Source organism: Eretmochelys imbricata, chromosome 1, assembly GCF_965152235.1.
Source record: "Eretmochelys imbricata isolate rEreImb1 chromosome 1, rEreImb1.hap1, whole genome shotgun sequence".
Lineage (NCBI taxonomy): Eukaryota > Metazoa > Chordata > Testudines > Cheloniidae > Eretmochelys > Eretmochelys imbricata.
Genome location: NC_135572.1, coordinates 342,593,083 through 342,615,151, shown reverse-complemented (window position 1 = coordinate 342,615,151; position 22,069 = coordinate 342,593,083). Strand labels below are relative to the sequence as shown.

At 43.4% G+C, this 22,069-nt stretch overlaps 1 protein-coding gene across 6 annotated transcripts in view; it reads left to right on the top strand.

Annotated features, from left to right (window-relative positions):
* Nucleotides 1-22,069, top strand: part of SEMA3D (semaphorin 3D) — a 183,192-nt gene that overhangs the window by 44,721 nt on the left and 116,402 nt on the right. For all 6 annotated transcript variants that reach the window (XM_077836139.1, XM_077836164.1, XM_077836155.1 and 3 more), the window contains one exon: nt 21,789-21,977. In XM_077836139.1, coding sequence (XP_077692265.1) covers nt 21,827-21,977 — 151 coding nt within the window. In that variant the 5' untranslated portion in view covers nt 21,789-21,826. The remainder of the gene's footprint in view (nt 1-21,788; nt 21,978-22,069) is intronic.

The following is a 22,069-nucleotide window of genomic DNA, read 5'->3' as shown; positions in this document are numbered from 1 at the left end:
TTTCTTAATATTCCAGTGCCTAGAAGTAAATTGCCTGTATTCAAGCTATTCAGTGGCCAGAACTAGCATGGCAATACAGTACTTGATTCTGAATTCATCGGCTCTCTCAGTTGGTTTTATTTTGGTCTGTTTTCAAATTAACAATCTAAGAGGCAATAACATTCACAAAGAGTACAAAACACATAATTCAGTAGGTATAACACTTGCAAATTATCACTTAGCATTAAAAGAATTAATTTGTGTGTTTCCCATTGGACTGTCTTTTTTTTCTTGCCTCACAGAGGTTTATCTTCCTGTGGGAATGTAAGTGATACCAAAGGCAGCAGGTTTTGAAAGCAGCTGCAGATAATAGTGGTGGAGAAGTATTTGAAGGAATTTTGATATTTCAGCTCTGCTTTGACACCAAAAATGTCTCGAGAAATCTGGTATTCTGCCAATGAAAATACAGGTGACCATTGATTGGTGATTGTTACTTGAAAGCACTGTCTATGTGTCCATGTTCTAATAGTTTATAGTAAGTTGTATGAACATAATTAGCTGGAACGCAGCTGTTGTAAATCACCATAGCTCAATCTAGCCCAAGTAGACTATTGTGGATCAAAATCCATACGTGACCTCTTTAACAGTTGTAAAACACCATATCTAGTGTCAGCCACATTGTTATGGGGAAGGGAATGAGACGGACAGAAAAGGAGATTGCTCTGAGATTCAAGGATACACTCATCTCATACAATACCATGTAATTAGCAGCACAATTTATTATTTCCACACTTTAAAGCTACTGTAAAAGGATTGCAATTCTGCTCCTACTGGAGTCAATGGCAAAACTCCCTTTCTCATCAGTGGATATGAGAAGTATACAAGCTTTTCTATGTGTATGTTAAAAAACATGTACTAGAATAAAAATGTATTAAAGTGCAGTAGTTGTAGAGCCTCAGAGCTCGGACACCTCATTGTGAGACTGACTCAGCAAGGTGCTGAGCAACTATTTTAATGCACCAACTGCCTTCTGCTTTCACAGATTTCATTAGGAGTTGATGGCAGACAGCAGCACATTGATAGGGCCGTTAAGTGTCTACAGCAGCAATAACAATGTGCTATATAAAAAATGAAATACAAGCGTGGGTGTTCCCTGAAAAGTGACTGACGATGGCCTTCTGAGTTTTCATTTTCATTGTAACTCATTGATTTCCATACGGAATTTATTTGGTTTAGAAATCTAATAGGTGCTTGCTCTAACACCCAATCCCATAGGCGCACCCTGGATTCTTGCAGTGAAGGTGGGTTCTTTTCACACAATGAAAATTCTGCAGGTCCGATTACTTTTTTTTTTTTTTGCAACCTCACTGTGTTCAGATTATGACCTGAGTGATACCTTTGCAAACTCCTAGTGTAGGGGTTACATGAGCTAGATTTCAGTCTCAAGTTACTACAAAACGTCATTGTACCAATCTCATCTTGATACATGAGGCAGGGGAATGGGAAAAGCTTCGGCTGCTTTGGATTGTTTGATGTTGTGTATCTCCTATGTAATTGTGATTGTAAGTAGCATGATGTGCCCTTTGGAGGAATTTCTTTAGGACCAAAACCAAGTGTTTACATTTTTAAATTTTTCCTCTGGGATTTGAGAATATTTGCTAAAATATTAGTTTACCTAAGTAAGACTTAAAACTGTCATTATGCCAATGTTTGATACTTTTAACAAACACACAGGTGGTTGTAGTAATTCTGTTTATTAAAGCATTAGACACCCAGGAAACAATACAACTGAAATGGTTGTTGCAAAGCCTGGTCAGTTTTGCAAATGCAGTGGATGGCACAGATTCAGATCCCATTTTGTAAGAAACTTCTAAGTTTGAGAAGCTTTTGATAAATGGTTCCAGTTTTGACCGGTACTTGTTATCAAATGGAAGGTGTTCCAAATCCCAGTATGTCTGCCTAATTTAATAGGGATATTTAGAAATCAAAGTTACATTATTGGCATGTAAAAAGCATATGCACGCTGAATAAAATATGAAGATGATCCCTTATGTTAAGTATTAACTTTGCTTGTGGGAAGTCTCTGCAAGTCCTTAATTTGCTGTCTACTTTAATGCAAAACGTATATGTATAAAAATCTGAGACATGAAGATCATAGCTGAAGTATTTGAAGTGGTGTAGGGTTATGTAACTACATTTGCAATATCTTTAGTATGAAAAATGATTTAAAAGCAGTTGAAAAGCTGCTTTGTGGAATCCTTTGGGAAATGGGAATCAAATCAAATGCCAAATGTGGCTCATGGCAATTTTTATCTTGGGCAATGATCATAATAAATGGCTCTCAAACAAAGATACTTGCAATTGGCAGAGGGCAACAATCAGTGGTGCCCTCTATCTCAACTCCCTTTCATCATCCCTGAATTCCAAGCCAATATGAGTTAAGCCAGTAAAAACAAGCAAACTGTGGTGGATGGTGCATAATTGATCATGTGGCAGAGTATGCTGATAACTATGGCGATTTGCAGACCTAAACCATACATCACCATATCCAGAGCCCCATGGGATATACTTTTCAGATCTTAGAATGGTGTCATTGGTGCTTGAGTTGCACACTCTCACTTTACATATCATCACTTTATATTATTGGATAGATGCCTTCCAATTGAGATATGGATGCGTGTCTCAGAACAAGCCATGGGTGGGGCTGGAGAAAACACCCCTTCAGGAAAGGAACATAAATTATTAGTAATTAATTTGGAATTGAGACCGCACCCATGGCTAACATCTGCCTGGAGTAAGGTAAGGGAAAAGACACTTTCCTCCCCTCCTCCCACCCCCCATAATGAGGGCAGTGAGCTACAACAATAGGAATATGCTCAATCCTTTAAACTAATTTTAAAAGAAGCCCTTTAAGGAGGGTATTCAAACCCCACCCTGGGCAATAGGAGATTAATGAGCTAATGTGTGCTGAAGTGGCCCCATGCCATCACACCAGTGGGAAATGTCAGAATTAGAGGGGAAAAAGGGAGAAACCCAGCTCAGTTGATGACAGACCAGGGAGGAGAGCAGACCTTAAATCCTCAGCTCCAGGAGAGAGGGCTGGCTGAAGGCAGGATCTCCTTGGATGATTGCTATCTGATGGCCCCTCCCTGAAGGAAAGGAGGGCCTGATGCTGACTCACCTGAAGAAGGGACTATGCCTTTGTTTACTTGTGAACTCTTTTTCAGGGCCACATCCTGACCAGTGCCCTCTGAAGGAGGATTTTTAATGCAGCTGTGGAACCACTCCTTTGTGTTAATTCCCATTTGTTTCTGTTTACTGACCCTCGGGAAGGGGCTCGGCCAAAGGGCTGCGCCTCTTGAGACAGGAGTGCATGCTGAGATACCCAGACGCTGCCAAGCATGGACCCGGGTGAGAGCTGGGGCCTGGCCGAGGGGTCACCCTGGCATAGAATCCAGGTGACAAGCCCACCTTTTCTTACTGTTCCAACTACTTGAACGTAGGTTGTCAGTGTTTTCCCTTTCACTTTATATTAATGTTGTTGGGCTGACTTTTGCGATTTTTTCCTAACAATTCCTTCTAGCATCACTCTGAAAGAGCAATGACTGATCCAGATGGAAATCTGCTTTTGAGAGGCACCTTGTAAAGTTGTATCCGGTGTTAAGGAAATGGTGTGGATTATGCTGCAGCATTTATAGGCTACTGACCAGCAGAAGCAAATCACCTACAACTATTATTTTGACCAAACATATACAATTTACATTGTTTTGAGATGGGCAATCAGTAACAGAAGTCAAAGGGACACAGATCAATTTATAGTTTGTGAGTCAGTTGGATGACTCACAATGTAATTTTTAATATAATTTTTTTAGGAGGCACATAAGGTTTTTATTATTTTAAACTTGTTTTTTTCTGTTTTTTCTTTTATCCTTTGGCTATTCCTTACATTGTGGATTTTTATATTTAATTTCATACATGTAAATATTTATATAAGCACTTCTAAAACAAGGCAGATATTTGGGTGCCTACATATAGATATAGGTGCCTAAATTTAAATATGCTCATTTAAGTGACTTGCCCTAGGTCTGACAACTCCCAGGGCTGTGCTGTAACCCCCAGAGCTTCTTTTTTCATATGTGGCTAAACATTACTAGAGGGCGTCCACCCTCCTATAATCCCTAAAGATCACATTAGACTCTCTGGATCAACCTGGATCCTACTGAAAACTGTTCACACTGTAGGTGTCACTATTATTATTTATACTCACTTCCAGAATCTCTTGGTTGAAATGGGATGGTACAAAAATCTGTTACTGTGTTCATCTTTGTGTACGTTAATATCTTGGCAGTCAATTTTGGACTCAAATTTCTTTATCAGCAATATGGCAGCCCTTGAGCTTTCAAATATGGCAATTCTGTTATGAGTCATCTTATCAGTTGTCATTGCTGAGAGGAAGTATGTCCAAGGGTTAGGGTGTTTGTTTGGGACCGGAAGTTCAATTACCTGCACTGCACAGACTTTCTGCATGACCTTGGGCAAGTCCATCTCTATGGGTCTTGGTGCTCCAACTGTAAAATACTGCCTAGTGTAGTGGGATATTGTGAGGCTCAATACATTAAAGGACTGCAAGGTGCTCAAATACTATTGTGTATGTGTGTGGGTGGTGCAGGGGGACAACTGGGCCAGATGAAGTGATGGTGATTCATTTCTGTTACGCTTCTCAGGGCACCCAGGTCTCCAATCGCCTTTTTGCCACCTACCCAGGGAGTCTAGTCTATGCCAGCTGGGTGTTACTCCCTAACCCGACTGGCTGTTGGCCATTCAAGCACTCTTCTCTGGCCTATACCGCCTCTGCTAGTTGACAATAGCTGCACCCCCGCGCAAGTCCCTTCAAAGTGTCCTGCTATCCAGCCTGTGATCACCAGATACCACCAGGAGTCCCACATCTGTTCCCAAAGGAACAGCATAGCCCAGTTTTACCTTAGCCCACTGCTCCTGTGTCACACACACCACTTAAATTTCCTTTAAAAAAATGATGATCAAATTCATTGAAGAAAGAAGAGCGATTCAAATAGAAACAAGAGAGTGAGGGAAACAAATGGTAACATACAAAACCAAACCAGGGCCTACACTAATAATCGCCTTTCCTATCCAACAAAGTAGATTCTCACCCCAAAGTTCAGTCTTTTGCAGCGCTTCCTAACTGGAAGGAGCCAGGGCCCATTCTTTCACCTACTGCTCCTCTGTGAATGGATGCAGGGTGTCTTTCTCCACCATGTGATGTGCAGAATCAGACTTTTGCCTTTATTTGCAGACAGGGCCATCCCCTTATGGTCTTATAGTTCTTTATCCCTTCCGAGTGGCTTCAGTGATCATAGTTTTGTCTTTGAGGGTTTTCCATGGGCTTTTCTGGTTTGTTGCAATGGTAGACAATTGAGCAATACATTACATAATTAGGCAGGGAAGAGTGACAACTCTCTGCCACTTGATTGGGCCATCACTGAGACACATTCCTTGGTGATTCACTTTCACTACAAGATCATAAGGGCATAAATTTCAGTATAGTTACATTAATCCTTAACTAGTACCCATACACACAACTCACAATGATTTTTGTCAAGTTGCAAGCTTTCATTAGAGACCTCACATGCTACCCTTTATGGATAAATACCATGAAAGTGGTGTATTAGATGTATTGAGCATGTCAGGTCTGAGACAGGAGTTGCTTGTAATAAACAGTGTTGAACCCTTGGCCAGTTGGCACCGGTGGGCCTCTGTACAATGCCAGCTGCAGATCTAACTCGTTGTAGCATGTTGGTGACAGTTCTTGGCCTATGTTGTTAAATTCATCTTAACTTTCTCTGGATGACATTTGTCTTTCTGTGATGAACTGTATATCTGAACCTGTAGGGAGGTCTTCAGTTAAAACACAATTTTGAAGTGCCCATCTCAGTGTCACTTTCATGGCCCTGTTTTATATTGTCCTTGAAATGGTATTGTGTGGCCCAACTTGTGCTATGTAAGGGCAACTTATGACTTCAGTCTTCTTTAGCCATCATTCTTTTGGCTTCAGCAGGTTTTTCTTGTGTTAGTAGTTTGTTTGATGTTAAAGATGAAGGAATTTGGGCTTGGGCTCAGGAAGCCAAGCAGGATGGCAAGTGTCTCTTTCAAGGTGCTCAGTGAGTGCCTTCGCCATACATTGGGTGCTCTCCTTGGGTTGGGCTTTTGGGCACCTGGGGCAGCTTAGGTGGGGGGTTGGAAGAAAGCAAATTTGGCACGGTAGCAAGTGCTTCCTGAAAGGTGCCAAGTGTCCTCAAGTCTCTCAAAAATCTATATATTTTGGTTACATATGGCTGCCAAGATGCTGCGGTACTCTGGGCTTCTGGCATGTAGGGATATCCTGGCCACGGCCTTTTTCCTGGAAAGGGGGCCAAGAAGGGGAGGCTGTATGTTACATTGACTCTATGCCACCCCAGAATTCCAAACACAAGGAGTATTCTCAAGTGGCCCTTCTAGTCAGCGGGAATGGTACTACGCAGCCGTAGCAGGGTCCGATGAAGTGAGCTGTAGCTCACAAAAGCTTATGCTCAAATTTGCTAGTCTCTAAGGTGCCACAAGTCCTCCTTTTCCTTTTGTCGTAGCAGGGTCGAAGATCTAGACCAGTAAGAATTGAGGCTAGTCAGCACCTCAGAGGAAATGTTCACTAGTTTGGATAATTGGGTCCTTAGGATGCCTTTTCCCTTAGGCCAGGTCTATATTACATAAACCTGAGCGATGCCGTTATACTGCCCTAGCCCCTTCTCCCGCTGACATAGTCCACCTCTGCGAGAGACGGTAGCTAACTGCCGACAGGAGACTCTCTCTCCCGTCAGCGGAGTAGTGTCTTCACTGAACCGCTACAGCTGCATCGTTGCAGCATTCTGAGTGTAGACCTGCCCTCAGACAATCACTGGTCCCATTAAAATCAATGGCCTAACTCCCACTGACCTCAGGAGGGCCAGGGTTTGGCCCTTAGAGCAAACATCTTACTCCCATTCATTGACATTAGTACAAATTCTGCACTCCAGGTGCAGGGATAACAGAGCCACTGGAAAGGTAGACTGTAGAGATTTAAAATATTCATTTCTAGTTTGCTCTTGATAACGCATAGCATCCAGGCTTGATAAATTGGGAAAGCTGCTCTAAAGATTTCTTGCCTTTGCAACTAGGTTTCTATTTGCTTGAATGTCTTGGACTCTGTTTAGTTGCAATTTTTTTTTTCAGCGGATACCTAATACCTTTTCCATTCTGATGCATAACTTCTTTCATCAGGGAGACTTTTCTTCGTGGCTGGAACATGGCATTTGTAATCACAAATTCTGAGATCTATTTCCATCTCTGCTCCTTATCAAGCCTCTTAACCACGCTATGCCTCAGCATTCCCAAATGTAAAATCAAGATAATTACCTTTAGTGCCCTGAGGGATGGCTCAAGGATGCATACATTATTTATTCTAAATGCTGAGTTGATGAAAGGCACTATATAAGTACAAAATATTGTTATTATTGATCTGATTTGTTCATTGTGTATGTATATATATTTGTTCCTTCTGGTTCCTTGTACAAAATTGTCCTTCTCAAGGTCAGTCCCTGTAAGGCTGTTGTATAATAAATATATATTTAGTTGGTGGTTGTATTTATAAGATCCAGCTGTATCTGTCACCCTTTTTAAATGCCTCACTGAAGGATTTTTTTTTTTTAAATTCTGTCTGGCTTTATTTTTGGATGTCTCTCAATTCCTCTCAAAGTTGAGCTGCAGCTGTGAAGAGAGAACTCTTTAATCCAGAGGGTTGGGAGTTAAAAGCACTAAAGCAGTGTAGAATCTCATATAGGCTAGTTAATCACGAAGATCCCAAAGTGTCTTGTAGTCAGAGGGTCCTCATGGCTGAGAGGATGTCAGAAGTCTTGTGAGGAGGTTTACCTGTGTTGTACAGCCTCGATTGCCCAAAGGTGCTGGGGACACAAACAGCTCTTACTATAATCAGAGGTACCAGTTGTGCAAAATACTAAACCTACGGGCTGGATGCTGCAAGCTTTTACTCACACGAGTAGTCCTTATTCTCACGAACATTCCCAATCAAGGTGGCACAACTACTTGTGTAAGAAGAGTTACTCATATGAGTAAAGGCTTGCAAGATTAGCAGTTCAGCCACTTTTATGCTTTGCTTTTTTAAAAAAAAAAAAAACCATCTACTCTCAAGTCCTGGTACTCTTCCAAAGACCACACAGCTCTATAAGAGTCTTTCCATTGGCCTTGGACTGGTGACTTGTTGCTTTTTGATATATCGTATTGTTCTGGCACCTCCATCTCTAACTTTGTTTCTTAGACTAAAAGAATGGGCCTACACCAGGTTCATGGCACTTAAAGTTCTGGCTCCTGGAGTCCCGTGACTAAATGAGAATCTCAACCTCTTCTTTTTAAAGTAAGCTGCAGCCCATGTATCTGTAGATAAAAATGTGAAAAATAAACTTAGCAATCTAAACCCAGAAGGCAAATCATAAGATTCCAAATATATTTATTAAATCTCATTATTTTTAAGCCAATCCCATAACTTTTTTTGTTCCCATCTCATGATTTTTGAATGTGTAGGGTTGAAAATACTACCTTTTTAGTTAATCCTTTATACAAAGGAATCGTGTAGTTTGTATGTCATGTCCTTAACCTGTTTATTTGCCCCCTTTATGCCTAATAGTACAGTGCAGATTCACCCTCTTGCAGGCTTCCAGCTTCTGATATACTTACAAAGGTTTTAAGAAGTGTGTGCATGTGTATTTTCCTTGCTCTCCAAGTTACACAGTCAGATGAGTCAGTATTTGGCTTAATATGATTGAGTTTTGTTCTCCGCTACATCATCAATTGAAATTGGCAGTCATTTCAGTAGGCTGTACATGGGAGAAGCAGGTATCTGTTTAGGTACCGATTTTTGGATTCCCCGGATACCTGACTCCAATGAAGGGAGGTTCTGATACGTATTTCATCATGCCCAAATTCTTGGATGAGAGGTCCTTGAAGGGCAACCCCCACTCAAGATGGAAACTACTGTGCATGTAATTTCTTATTTTTAAAAGATCCATAATTCTGGAAGATGTAGGCTCATTCAGTGTGATGGCTGTACAACAAAGCTGAAAACAAGGCACTCATCTACCCAGTAACTAAGAGGTTAAAAGTCTGAAAAGCCCTGTTATGTCCTGTGCAGAACTGATTCATCTTTGCACTTATGTTGCTCTCACTTTGTACTCAAAAAAAACAAAAACCCAAGCCTCTATTGTGGTTTAAACCAAACCGGAAAATAATTCTATGTTTAATGGCGGTGTTGATCCCTCCCCCCGCAGAATAGTTCTGCTAGACCCAGAGGACATTGACACTGCATCCTTCTCAAAACAGCTTTTGCTTTTTATGTGTGTTGTGCTAAAGATAAGCTGAGTCCTGGCGTAACACAGGCAGAAAGCTCTGTTAGGTCAGAGCAGCAGCAATTCCAAACCCCTTGGAAATGGTACAGTTAGTGAATATTAACATATTAAATAATAATCTGATATCCTTACTCACCCCAAGCAGTCTGTTACTCCACAAGGAGTCTCAGTGATTCCATTTTAAATATTTATGAAGAATAAAACAGTGATCACTTAATACTCTGAAGTTTGCCCACAGGCAAAGAATAAAGCATTAGGAAAAGTTCCATCTTTTATTTAGTTTAAATTCAGTGAAATGTGAGTCCTCAGTCTCCAGCCACAAGACTTACTGCAAACAATGCATGGTATAAGGAATGAGTAGGATGAAGAGAGGAGGGATGGTTTTGTGACCCCAGGAAGTGAATGGGCATTCAAGGGATGTGAGTTCTGATTCAGGCTCTGCTACAGACTTCTTGTGTGACCTTGCACAAGTCCTTTCTTCTTTCCATGCCTCCATTTTCTAGTAACAACACTAGAATAACAATGCTTACCTGGCTCATAATGGAGTTGTGAAGATAAATGCATTAACGTCTGTGAATTGCTCAATACTATGGTGACAAGCACTCTAGAAGAGCCTATAAAAGGTCTATAATGTTTGGCTAAGATTTAAAAGGATTTAATTACTCTGTAAGATTGTAAACTTACACATTATAATGCTTCTGCTTGTTCTCTCAATCTCTCCTTAAAATCTGATCCAACCATTAAAAAAATAAATTAAAACATCCATCCCAGCAGGGCCATAACTTGGTTGATTACTCCATTGCAATATATCCTTTCTTAAACCTCCTTGAATATCATTTTACACATGGATTGCACAAAATGTTGATCCAAAATTTAGTTGGACAAGTGACATAAAGAACTCCTCCAAAAGTAATCAAATATATGATTAAAAGAAACCAAAATCTGTTGGAATTGTAAACTAAAAAAATCCTTCCCCCCACATCTCTCAATTCTGTACCTTACATGCTAAAGCCAAGCAAGCTATACTTCATAGAGTTCATGGGCTGTGCATCAAATAATGAGGCCGTACACTGGTGATAGGAATCAAAAGTAATAAGTTAGTATAGAACAAACATTTGATCAGTCTTCTTCTAGTATGAAACCTACATTTCTGTAGCCGACAGACACCAAATCACAATAGCTTGAAGTTAAATCTGGTCTATGCTAAAAAATTAGATTGACCTAGCCTACGTCACTCAGGGCTGTGAAAAATTTTGCACCTGTGTGACTTAATCAGGTTGAACTAACCTCCACTGTAAGTACAGCATGGTCAATGGAATAATTCTTCCATCGACCTCGCTACCACCTCTTGGAGAGGTGTATTAACTGCATAGATGGGGGGGAAAAACCCCTTCCATCAGTGGAGAAAGTGTCTATACTGGAGTGCTACAACAGCACGGCTGAAGTGTTGTAGCTTAGATGTCATAGTGTAGACATGACTTTAGAGACGATAAACAAGCTGAACTTATTAACAAACCTTTCAAAACAGGAAACACGGGCTGATAATGAATTGCTGGTAATTGGTGGTTGGCGGAATTTTGTATCCGTAGTACAGTGGTGGTACTTAAAAAAAATAATTAATTGCCTTAGGTTTCTCATTTAAAGTCTGCAGTTAGCTAACCTCAATATTTGCAGAACTCACGGTATTTCTCATAGGGAGACACAAGAGGAACCAGATATAGAAGTAACCTTTTCTGTTTAACTTAAATAAAACTGGCACATCTATTAGCACCACAATTGTACCAAACAGTTACATACATTTCCCACCATAGCAAGAAACTTGCTAGTGCAATATTACAGAAAAGCAAATCTGATTAAACATCTGTTATCAGATCAATAAACTGGAAAAGTGCTTGCTATGAGTTGCAGTAAATGAAATCCCCTGCTCAATTGTTTGTATCCTCCACCTTTTAATGTCCTGTGTTCTAGATGGAAAGTTCTGTGGGGCAGGGACTGTCACTTACTACATGACTCTGTAGTCCCTACCAGAAGGGGCCCTGTCCAAGATGAGACCTTATATGCTACCCCAATGTAAATGTTTAGTAATATTAAAATTTGAACATGTTGTACTCATTATGTTCAAGCAGCAGTCTCCCAAATGCTGGATACCAGTTGGTGGAAGATGGAGAAATGGGTGACAACAGATGGCATGTAAGAGAACAATTGGGAAAGATGTTGCTGTCATGGAAACAGACTGCAACAGAGCAAGAAACATGTCATTAGACAGACTGAGGTGGAAACACTATGTTGCCATATGTGTCATGAGGCATGGGAGCATCTAATAATAAACAAATTCCCCAGTGCAAGCTTCTTAATGCAACTTGCAAGTATTGATAACAACAATATTATGGATTGCCAGCTGGTGACAAACTTCCGTCACAGATTGTTGCCACGATGAACCAGTTCCTACACATTCAGAAACATAAGCCTCCTCCATTTGAGGTACTCCTCTAGCTCCTGGTAGGAGTTGTAGAGTCTTATCCTGTTTGAGCCCATTGGTGAAGGGGTTCATAACACACTTAGCCGTGTGTTATGAACCCCTCCCAGTCAAGGGAGTTTTATCCCAAGCATGTGAGGTGCATGGAAGGACAAGTCCCAGTTTGTAAAAACCCATCACTACTGGTCATCAGCAGGGATAGGCCCTGAATCCCGAAAGCTCAAACCTCCATTATTGGAGGTCTCTGGTTCCATTCATGCTGATGATCTGGTGTGGGGTTGCAAAAAGTAAACTAAGTAGAGAGGTACTCACAGCTTCCTCAGCAAACTGTCAGCACAGACCTGGGGGTGGGGTGTGTGTGTGTGTGCAGGGGGGGAAGACTCTAGTTCTTCAAACAGGCTACAGCAGGTGTGTGTCTCCGTGTGTAGGGCAATAGTAGCTGCAGGGTCAGTTGATTAACAGTTTGTGATTTCTGCCTGGAGTTATTCAGACATTAGCCTTTGCCAATAAAACCAGGGAACATTTAATTGGTTAGGCAGGTAGCGCCAAGATACGGCTCCTGAAGTTTCTCTTGCTGTCATCGTGACACTTTTTTTCGTTTTTGATGGTGGGGAGGGTTCTTATTTTCTCAATAGCAGGCAAAGGGGCTTCCTTAGGCAGGCTTCCTGCCTATTCTCTGTGCCCACTTATTTAATAGCTGTGTGAAACCATCCAACTTTCTGCAGGGAAGCTCTGCATCTTCTGGGAAATGTTATGCTGCCAGCGGCAGCTCTCAGAATCTGTTTATTGGGTGTCAACTTCACACTTCCTTGTAGTGCCTCTAGAGATTTTCTATCTACTGCCTTCTTGCCTTAGATGCCAAGGTAATGATACCTAGAACATATTTAATATAGACACATAATTCGTTCAGTTCGCTCTGATCAGGGCATATGCTGTAATGAAAATAATATTATGGTGAGGTTTGTCCTATGAGTTCTGTTTGAGTATTTTTTAAACTATTAAACTGTTTCACTCTCTCATCTCATTTTCCTTTTCAAATGAGTAAAGTTACAGTCGGGTTTTTTAGGTGATTTAAATGCGCTGTTCCTGAGGACATGTTCCTAGTATTAAAGCAGGGGTGCCTGAATGGTTTCAGAGCTCACAAAAATGGGTAGCTAAGGCATAATTTTTTTCAAAAATGTGTACAATTTTAATATCCTTTGTACATGCATTCAACACAATAGTGTACACTTACTGAGATCTGTGGGTACAAATCACCATCTGGACAGCTGGCTGCTGGGATGCTGTCAAATATGTGATATCACCGAATGACACAAGCTCCTCTCAGCCTTCAGCCAGAAAATGCAGACTGGAGTTGGAAAAACAGAAACAGACAATACAATCTAAAAGTACATTCCCGCATTTGCTTTTCTACATGCACATGAGTGTGATCTGCAGCACGCCACAGATCAGGTCTGGAGAGAAGGCTTCACGTTATCCTCAACCTTTGAGTCGCGGACTGTGAAGTCAGAATGCACCATTACGCTCATGTAGTACCTTTCAATATTGCAGCTTTGCATAGTACACTCCCCTCTCCTACATGTATGATCCACGTTCGCTGGATGAAATCCTGGCATCGTTGAAATCAGTGGGGGCCCTGACTTCAGTAGGGCCAGAGTTTCACCCTCCCTCCCTGGATATATGACCTTGCATTGGCTGCATCAAAGCACATTTTAATGAGCCTAGCCTGCCATGTGATCCAGACCACCCTGTGGATCTGGTCCATCCTTATCCTGTTTGCCCTTCCACCAATTACTGTGTCATAGTCATGCTTTACCACATGTTAAATCCTAATAGTTTGTAGAAAGGGGGGAAAAAAAACCCTAGCTTGTTTTTTTTTCTTTCATTTCCCTAGTCTTCACTTATTTCTTCTGTATTTTAGGCTGTCCTTTTTCAGATTTTTTTTTCTCCCAACTTCCCCTTTTTTTGGTGTCATTCTTTTTACTGTTTTAATTTACTATAATCTCTAAACCTCTTTCTTTTCTCCATTTAAAATAACTTTTCTACTGGTGTGAATCCTTCCCCTCACTTATCTCTCCCTCTCCTCCATTTTCCAGTCCCTTCTTTTCTTTGTTCCACTTGTTCCTTTTGGACTGAAATCCAGAGAAGAGGTCTATCTCATATTCCAAACAGAGAGGATGCAGGTGTTTGGAGGCTGAATGGATGACAGAGCATAGAATGGGTGGATTCCTGTGCTGTCAAACTCATTTTAGGACAGGGACCTGAATGTGTAGAGAATACGCCATTGGATGTTTAGCGTATTGAAATTCAAGAAAAGATCAAGTAAATGCATTGCATGTTCACTTTAATGTTAGTATTGTACCAATGTACTTCCTTTTGTTAATGTTAGTTTTGCTAGGTTATTTTGTTTGTTTTTGGACGGGGGTGGGGTGGAGTGATATTGATTTGTGGGGCTTTTGTGGAAAAGAGTAACGGGTCTGAGTCTATGCAGAAGACAAAATTTGCTGCATTGTAAACATCACTAAAGCTGCTTTATAAAGTAAATGTTGGAGAATGGCTATGAAGTATATTGTTAGCTCTCAGATGGAGTTAGATTTATAATGAGATTTCCCATCGAGAAGAAAAGCTTTCTCTGCCAAACTGTCTATCAGCAGAGTATCCTGTCTGTGAGGGGAAAGAACATAGTTTCACTGTGCTCTGGATCAATGTCATCTTATTTAAAGAGAGAGCCTGGATGCTAAGTGAACCCGGATACTATATTTCACTCTGTTTTATTTGCTGAATTATTCATCTGACTGTCATATATGTTTCCAGTTTCTCTTCTGGTTAAGGCTAGATTTCCAATACCCAGTTTGTGATTATAGTGCAGTTTTGAAGTATAAACTAGCCAACTATAGAAATATCTTTCTTGGAAATATGTCTTGCTGTTTTAGTGTAATTAGTCATCTGAAAGATAGTTGTTTAGCAATAAATTTTAGAACTTATGTGGATGTTTTTGTCTGTATATAATATTTAGAAACTTTCTATATATTTCTCTACATATTTGAAATTTAACTGTAGGTGGGATACATTTCCAGTCTTTTTTTTTTTCCAACTACAGTTAGTATTTAACCATTGCATACAGTGTGCTCGTGTATGGGTCTAAACATAGGTCTGATCAACAGAATGTCTGTCATGTGTATCAACCCAGATCAGACAGTCAAAATGGGCTTCTTTACTGGACAACAGTCTTCTCCACTAAAAAACGCTGGTTAATATTATGCATGCTGAAAAAAAGGGGCCAAGTAACTTACCCAACATATTTATGAGTAGACATCGTGTCCTAATTTTTCCTACCCTTTTCTTAATTATTATAATCACTATGGGCCAAACTCTCCAGGTTTACTCTGGATTTATTGTCATTGTTTCATTTTTACATCCTTATTAGTGAGATTTGGATACTTTATTTGCTGCAAGCAGTTTTCATTGTGCTCTCTAGCACAATACAAAACTCATCATTTTAAAACTGTCTCACAACATGAACAGTGGTAACTGTTATACTCCAATTAAGTAAAAACCATTGTTTAAATATTCAAATGTGTGTTATGTCAGCCATGGTCGAAAAATCTAAATTTATCAGTGAGTTGCTGTCCTTTGTTTCTGGACTTCAAGATGCCAGGGAAAATTGGGAGTCCACACAACATCCCTGGGTGCTAGATTTTTTGCATTTAGATATCAGATTTAACTGAACAATGTGTTTAAAAACTGATGTAGTTTTGCAGCTAATAGGGGACTGTCTATCTGAGCTCTGTTTGTTCCAACAAAGGGCCTGGAATAAATTATGCTAAATAAATTGGCTCCAGGTTTGCCTGTTTCAGACAGTAGTTTCAGAGTAATCTACCCTGCAGGTTTTACTAAGTCTGACCACTTGCACTGAGATGTCACTTCTTTTCAGGGATATAATGTCACAAATGCACCAGTCATGTGCATCTGGATAGCCCTGGTTGTCCCAAGATGGCAGAATACCAGCACATCAGCGGTTTGACTGCTGGCAGCTCTGCTAGCCCATAACCCATTTCAAATTAGAGTTCCACAGGGAAGATCTAACCACAGAGCCAACCATATTGGCCCTGATTCAACAAGGTGCTTTTGCCCCCACCCAGTTTTAAGCATGTGAATAGTCCCCATTACTTCATTGGAGCTGCTATGTACGTAAAAAGAGGTTTGTGCTTAAGGCCCTTTTCAGCAAAGTACTAAGGGAGGTATGACAGGTGTTGGTCGGTCCTCCGAGCTTCTAGGGGCGATGGAGAGCTATGATCTCCGTGGCAGGCCTCAGCCACACCTTCCGGGCGTTGGGGAATTAGCGGGGAAGGTGTGCCGGCAAGAGTCAGTAGCGTGCGCCCCTCAGGCAGGGGAGTGCCGGGGTAGGGGAATGCAGGCACACCCAACTCCACTGCGTTCCAGCCCAGGGCCCTGACAGTGGCGGGAGGCGAAAGTCCCGCCGCTGGGTCAGTGGGGCTGTCCGCACCCGCTGACCAAACACACCCACCCCACGGTGTAGTTCGGCCCCTGGGCTACTTCCTACCCGGTCTCTCAGGTGGGCAGCTCCGGTCCCTCCATCTCGTCCGAGTATTCCGCTGCGGGCCACTCCCGCTCCCCCTCGGTATCAGACTCACGCTGGCCCGGGCTGCCGTCAGGCCTCTCCAGGTCCTCTGGGTATTCAGCGGCTGGCAGCTCCGTCGATGCACTGAATCTGTACTTCCCCGACGGTCCGCTTGGTGTCAGAGAAGAGCGCCTGGCGGACAAGGGTCTGCCCACAGCCTGAATCAACTAGACCCACCACAGGGACCCCGGCGACTTCCATGGGAGCTGTCAGTTTGGCCAAGGAGGGCAGACGGGCCCGTCGCTCCCCGGCACACACCAGGCCAAAGTTGCAGTCCATCTCAGGACAGCCCCGTTGCAGATGCCCATACTCGCCACATCGGAAACAAGGTCCTACCTCTGGGCGCGCCGGCCGCGTGGGGGCACCAGTGGTGCCGCAGAGTGGGCCGGGGCCTGGTGGTCGGGTTAAGCATCCAGGGCCAGAGAGTGGTGTTGACTCGGGCCATTGGGAAGACTCGGTCCTGCCGCCTTCTGGTCGTCTGGTACGGTAGGGTGCGTTGGTTTGGGAGGTGGGCCCCCTCTGTTCAAGTTTCTGTGCATTGGGCCCAGGGTTTGGGGGGCAGGCGGCCGGTCGTATCGGGGCCTCAGCCTCGAGAAAGTCCTCCATAAGCGTGACGGCTGAGCTCAGACTTTGTGGCCGGTGCCGTAACACCCAAGCCCTTCCCTGGGGTGGGAGGATGTGCACGAATTGTTCGAGGATGACCTGTTCCGTCACGTCAGCTGCGGTTCGACGCTCGGGTTGGAGCCATTGGGTACCCCCGTCCTTCAGTTCCTGGGCCACCGCCTGGGGTCTGGCGCCCGGTGGGTAGACCTCTTCCCGAAACCATTGCCGAAAGGTTTCCGGGGTAATGTTGAAGGCATCCAAGATAGCCACTTTCACTCGAGCAGAAATGTGGGCCTCATCATCTGGGAGCCCATGGTAAGCATTCTGGGGTAGCCCTGTCAGCTATGGGGCGAGGAGTGTCGCCCATTGGTCAGGTGCCCAACCAGCCACTGAGGCAACCTGCTCGAAGGTCACTAGATAGGCTTCCAGGTCATCCTCCAGCCCCATCTTGGCCAGACGGATCGGTGGGGCGGGAAGGGTCGGGGTGGCTGCCCACTTTGGTTGAGCACCACCAAGGCCTGACCACAGGGTTGCAAGCTGCTGGAAGCACTGGGTTTGCTGTTCCTGGTGCTGGGCCCCCAGGGTTTGAAGCAACTGCTTCTGGTGGGTGCCCAGCTGCTGCTCGAGTTGGTGCTGCTGCTGTTGCTGGCTCTCAGCCAGGAACTTGATAAGCCTTTCCATCCCCATCTTTCCAGTAGGGGCGCTTCAGAGGCACTCTCGCACTAACCCCTTTCGGCAGGGGTTGGGATCGCCTGTCCGCATTCTCCACCACTTGTGACAGGTGTTGGTCGGTCCTCCGAGCCCCTAGGGGCGATGGAGAGCTATGGTCTCCATGGCAGGCCTCAGCCACACCTTCCGGGCGTTGGGGAATTAGCGGGGAAGGTGTGCCGGCCGGAGTCAGTAGCGTGCCCCTCAGGCAGGGGAGCGCCGAGGTAGGGGAACGCAGGCCCACCCAACGCCACTGCGTTCCAGCCCAGGGCCCTGACAGTGGCAGGAGGCGAAGGTCCTGCCGCTGGGTCAGCGGGGCCGTCCGCACCCGCTGACCAAACACACCCACCCCACGGTGTAGTTCGGCCCCTGGGCTACTTCCTACCCGGTCTCTCAGGCGGGCAGCTCCGGTCCCTCCATCTCCTCCGGGTATTCCACTGCGGGCAGCTCCCGCTCCCCCTCGGTGTTGGACTCACGCTGGCCCGGGCTGCCGTCAGGCCCCTCCAGGTCCTCTGGGTATTCAGCGGCTGGCAGCCCTGGTTGCCACAGGCCTTCCTCCCGGTCAGGCTCCTCCTTGCCCAGGGCTTCGTCTGGGTCAGCAGCAGGCTCGCGAGGGAGCAGCCCGTGTCTGTCTCCCTCCCTGGTGCTCTCTTCACTGGGCAGAGGGCCCCGCCCTTTGTACTTCTTGTCCCACCCTTCCCCTTCCGGGGATTGGCGGAAGCTTGGCCTGGCTCCGCCCACTCAGGCTAAAAGGGTGGCTCTTTACCCTCTGGTTCAGAGGGGAGCCACCCTGGCTCCCTACAGGAGGATAATAAAAAAACGTAAAAGAACCAAATGCAGATACATTACAGCTTCATGATAAAGCACTTGAAGTTAAACATCATTCTCTTGAAATGTTTTGTCCTCCATTTTGGTTCAGTACATCTCACAGGACTATTGCAGCATAGGTAGATGCTTATCAGAAACATCAAAGAACTAAAGTAAGAAGAATTGCTATTCATTCTTATAAAATTCCTCTTTTAAAAACAAAACAGTGCTTATGGATTTGGTCAAATGGAGCATAGGACACTGATCTACATTAGAGATGTCCCAAGAGTAGGGTGACCAAATAGCAAATGTGAAAAATCAGGACAGGATGTGGGGGGTAATAGGTGTCTACATAAGCGATAACACACCAAATATCGGGACTGTCCCTATAAAATCAGGACATCTGGTCACCCTACCCAGGAGCTATTGGGCATTTTCTGGGGATTAATGATGAGTCAATTGGTCTGAGGTACATTAACCTGAGCTAGTCATTAATCTCCTGGAAGATTAATCTCCTGTATTGAAGCTGGAGGTGTATTAGAGGATGAACGTATGAAAAAGCATAACTTAAAAAATCTGACTAGCCTGCAGTGAGTCCTTAATGGGACTTGTTTGGCTCAAATTCACTGAACAGCTGCCTCAAGTGTAAAGTAAGCCCCTTGTGTCTGGCCTCTTTCCACAGCCAGAGTTCAGACAACACAAAAGAAGAAGGATTTGTGTAGCAAGAAATTTCTACGTGGAAAAGTCAGACTCCTTGCAGCCAAAAGGCTAAATTTAGTGCTGTAAGACACGTCCCATTCATGCCTCGCTATACCATTGGTGAATTTGGACCTACAATTTAAGTATGCTTTTGCCTCCAGAAAATGACCCTCACACCCTCTGGCGGAATCCTTATACGTTTAGCAGAATCCCAGTCCCTCAAGCCATGATTCCTATGCAATCTTTGCAATGAGACTTGATGTTATTTTCTTGCTTTGGAGTATAGTTTTCACTCTCCTCCACCAAAATGGACAGGGCCGGTGCATCTTTTTTCACCTCAGTCTTTTTATATAGATTGTTAATGTCACCATCAGTTACTTCCTGTGTCGTCTTATTTGTTGGGCGCCAATAATGAACTCAGTAATACACATTTATGGAGTAAACAAGATCTCTCTCTCCCTCTCTCAGGGGTTTGCATTCTAACAGGGCAAAGAATAAAAAACAAATCAAATAATCAGATGCTTACTTTGGGGTTTTATTTAATGAATGGGCGATTGTGCATAGCCTACAGGAGTCGATTCAGATTGAAAGGCGGCAGGGTCCCGCTGCGTTTGGAGGAGAGATTTGAAGGAGGAAAGGGAGGAAACTGAATGTGTTGGCATAGGAAGGATGTTCCAGGTGAGATCCTCACCCCCTCTCCGGCTTCTTTACACCAGGTAGAAGTACCAGAGTAGTGTAAAGGGCTCAGAACCACCTTGTTTAGGCGGAGGAAGGATTACTCTGGCAAGACACAGCTATCCTCTGCAATCTTCCAAGGACCCCATTGCAAGCCATGGTGTAGGGGATGTGCTTGGGGAGAGGCTGGGGCCAGGAGGGATGTGCCGGGGGTAGGGCTAGAGCATGCAATACCATGGAGATCTTGGGCAGTGCTGCAGCTTCTCTGAGAGCTAAACTAATGCTAAGTTAACACCGAGAGCCATGGGGCAGCCCAAACGTCAGAGGGGCTCTGCATTCTGTTTCATCTAAAAGGGTCAGCACAGAACATTGCCTGCGGTACTTACACCAAATCAGTTGATCAGAGCACTGGAGTTAATTTTTTTTTTTAAGTCAACTGACTCCGCTCTCCCTCCCCCACCCCCCCGAAAAAAAAATTAATAGAAAAATTGTCATTGTTTTCCCAGCAGCCCTACTTGTTAATCACTGGTGTTGTATCTTCTCTGGTCATTTTCATAGATTCTAAGGCCAGAAGGGACCACTGTGGTCATCCAGCCTGACCGCCTGCATAACAAAGGCCATAGAACTTCCCCCAAACCAATGCTCTTGTTCAAACATGAATATCTTTTAGGAAAAAAAATCCAATCTTGCTGGCCCCAATTCTACACAGGGAGACTGTGTGATCTTCCCAAAGTCACTTCAACTTACTTGTGTCTCCGTTTTTCCATGGATAGTGATAATTGCCTTCCTTTGTAGGGTACTCTGTGATATCTATGGATGAAAAGAGCTAGGTATTCTATTATGATTATTAAGTGAAAGGTGATGCAAAGCTTGCTTTTCTTACATGTTGTGCTGAGATGGGCCTTTGCATGGACCTCCCCCGTTTAACATTCCTAGGACGTTTTGGTTTGTGGATTGTGCTTGTTAAGTAAGTCTTAGTTCACTGAGAACAACATCTGGGAAGGTATGTTTACATTGTATCAGCAGTCATTGTTTTTCTCCTGAAAGTGAGTAAAAGCTTCTAATATCCCTTTTTTTTTATTTTATAAATAAGTTTGTGATGAATGTCAATTACATGTTAATTTTAATGGTATCTCCAGTTGCTACACCGTGGTATCTGAGATATCACAGTGTAGCCTATTCACAGTGTAAGTATATAAAATCGCTGTGGTATCTGTGTCAGTGGTTCTCAAAGTTTTGTACCGGTGGCCCCTTTCACATAGAAAGCCTCTGAATGCAACTCCTCCTTATAAATTAAAAACACTTTTTTATATATTTATTTAACACTATTATAAATGCTGGAGGCAAGGTGGGGTTTGTGGTGGAGGCTGACAGCTTGTCAACCCCCCCCATGTAAGAACCCTATGACTCCCTGAGGAGTCCTAACCCCCAGTTTGAGAACACCTGATCTATATAGAGATAGCCAAGGCATTAATGTGACTATTTTTAACGGGTATTATATTTAATTTAATTTGTACTTAAATGTTAGCTATGCTAGACGGTGTCCAAAAGCTTACGCATTGTTCCGGCCTCAGTCTACCAAATTAGTTTTATAGAAAAGAGATTAGAGTTTTGGTGTATACTGGAGAAAAGTCTCTATAACAAAGTGACTTCTGCTTAAGATACTCTCTAACTGAAGGTTTGGCCTGCCTTCATAAGCTTTGTGTGTGACAATGCAAAGGAGACACAGATGTTTTCTTCTTGCTTTCAGATTACATTTGGATTTTCTGAAAACAGACCTTTTTCACCATGAATGCAAGAACAGACTGTCGAGAGAACAGCAGAATGAGATCTTTCAAAGCACCACATGTCTGCACAGCGTTATCCTTGGTAATGCTGTTCCTTCCAGTCACTGGAACTTCAAAGCAAAATATCCCAAGACTTAAACTTTCCTATAAAGGTAAACCCATCAGAAGCTTTTCTATTTCTGGGTTGTTGAAGTGTTTGGTGGTGGTGCCACCATTTAGTTTCTGTTAGTAAACAGGAAAATAA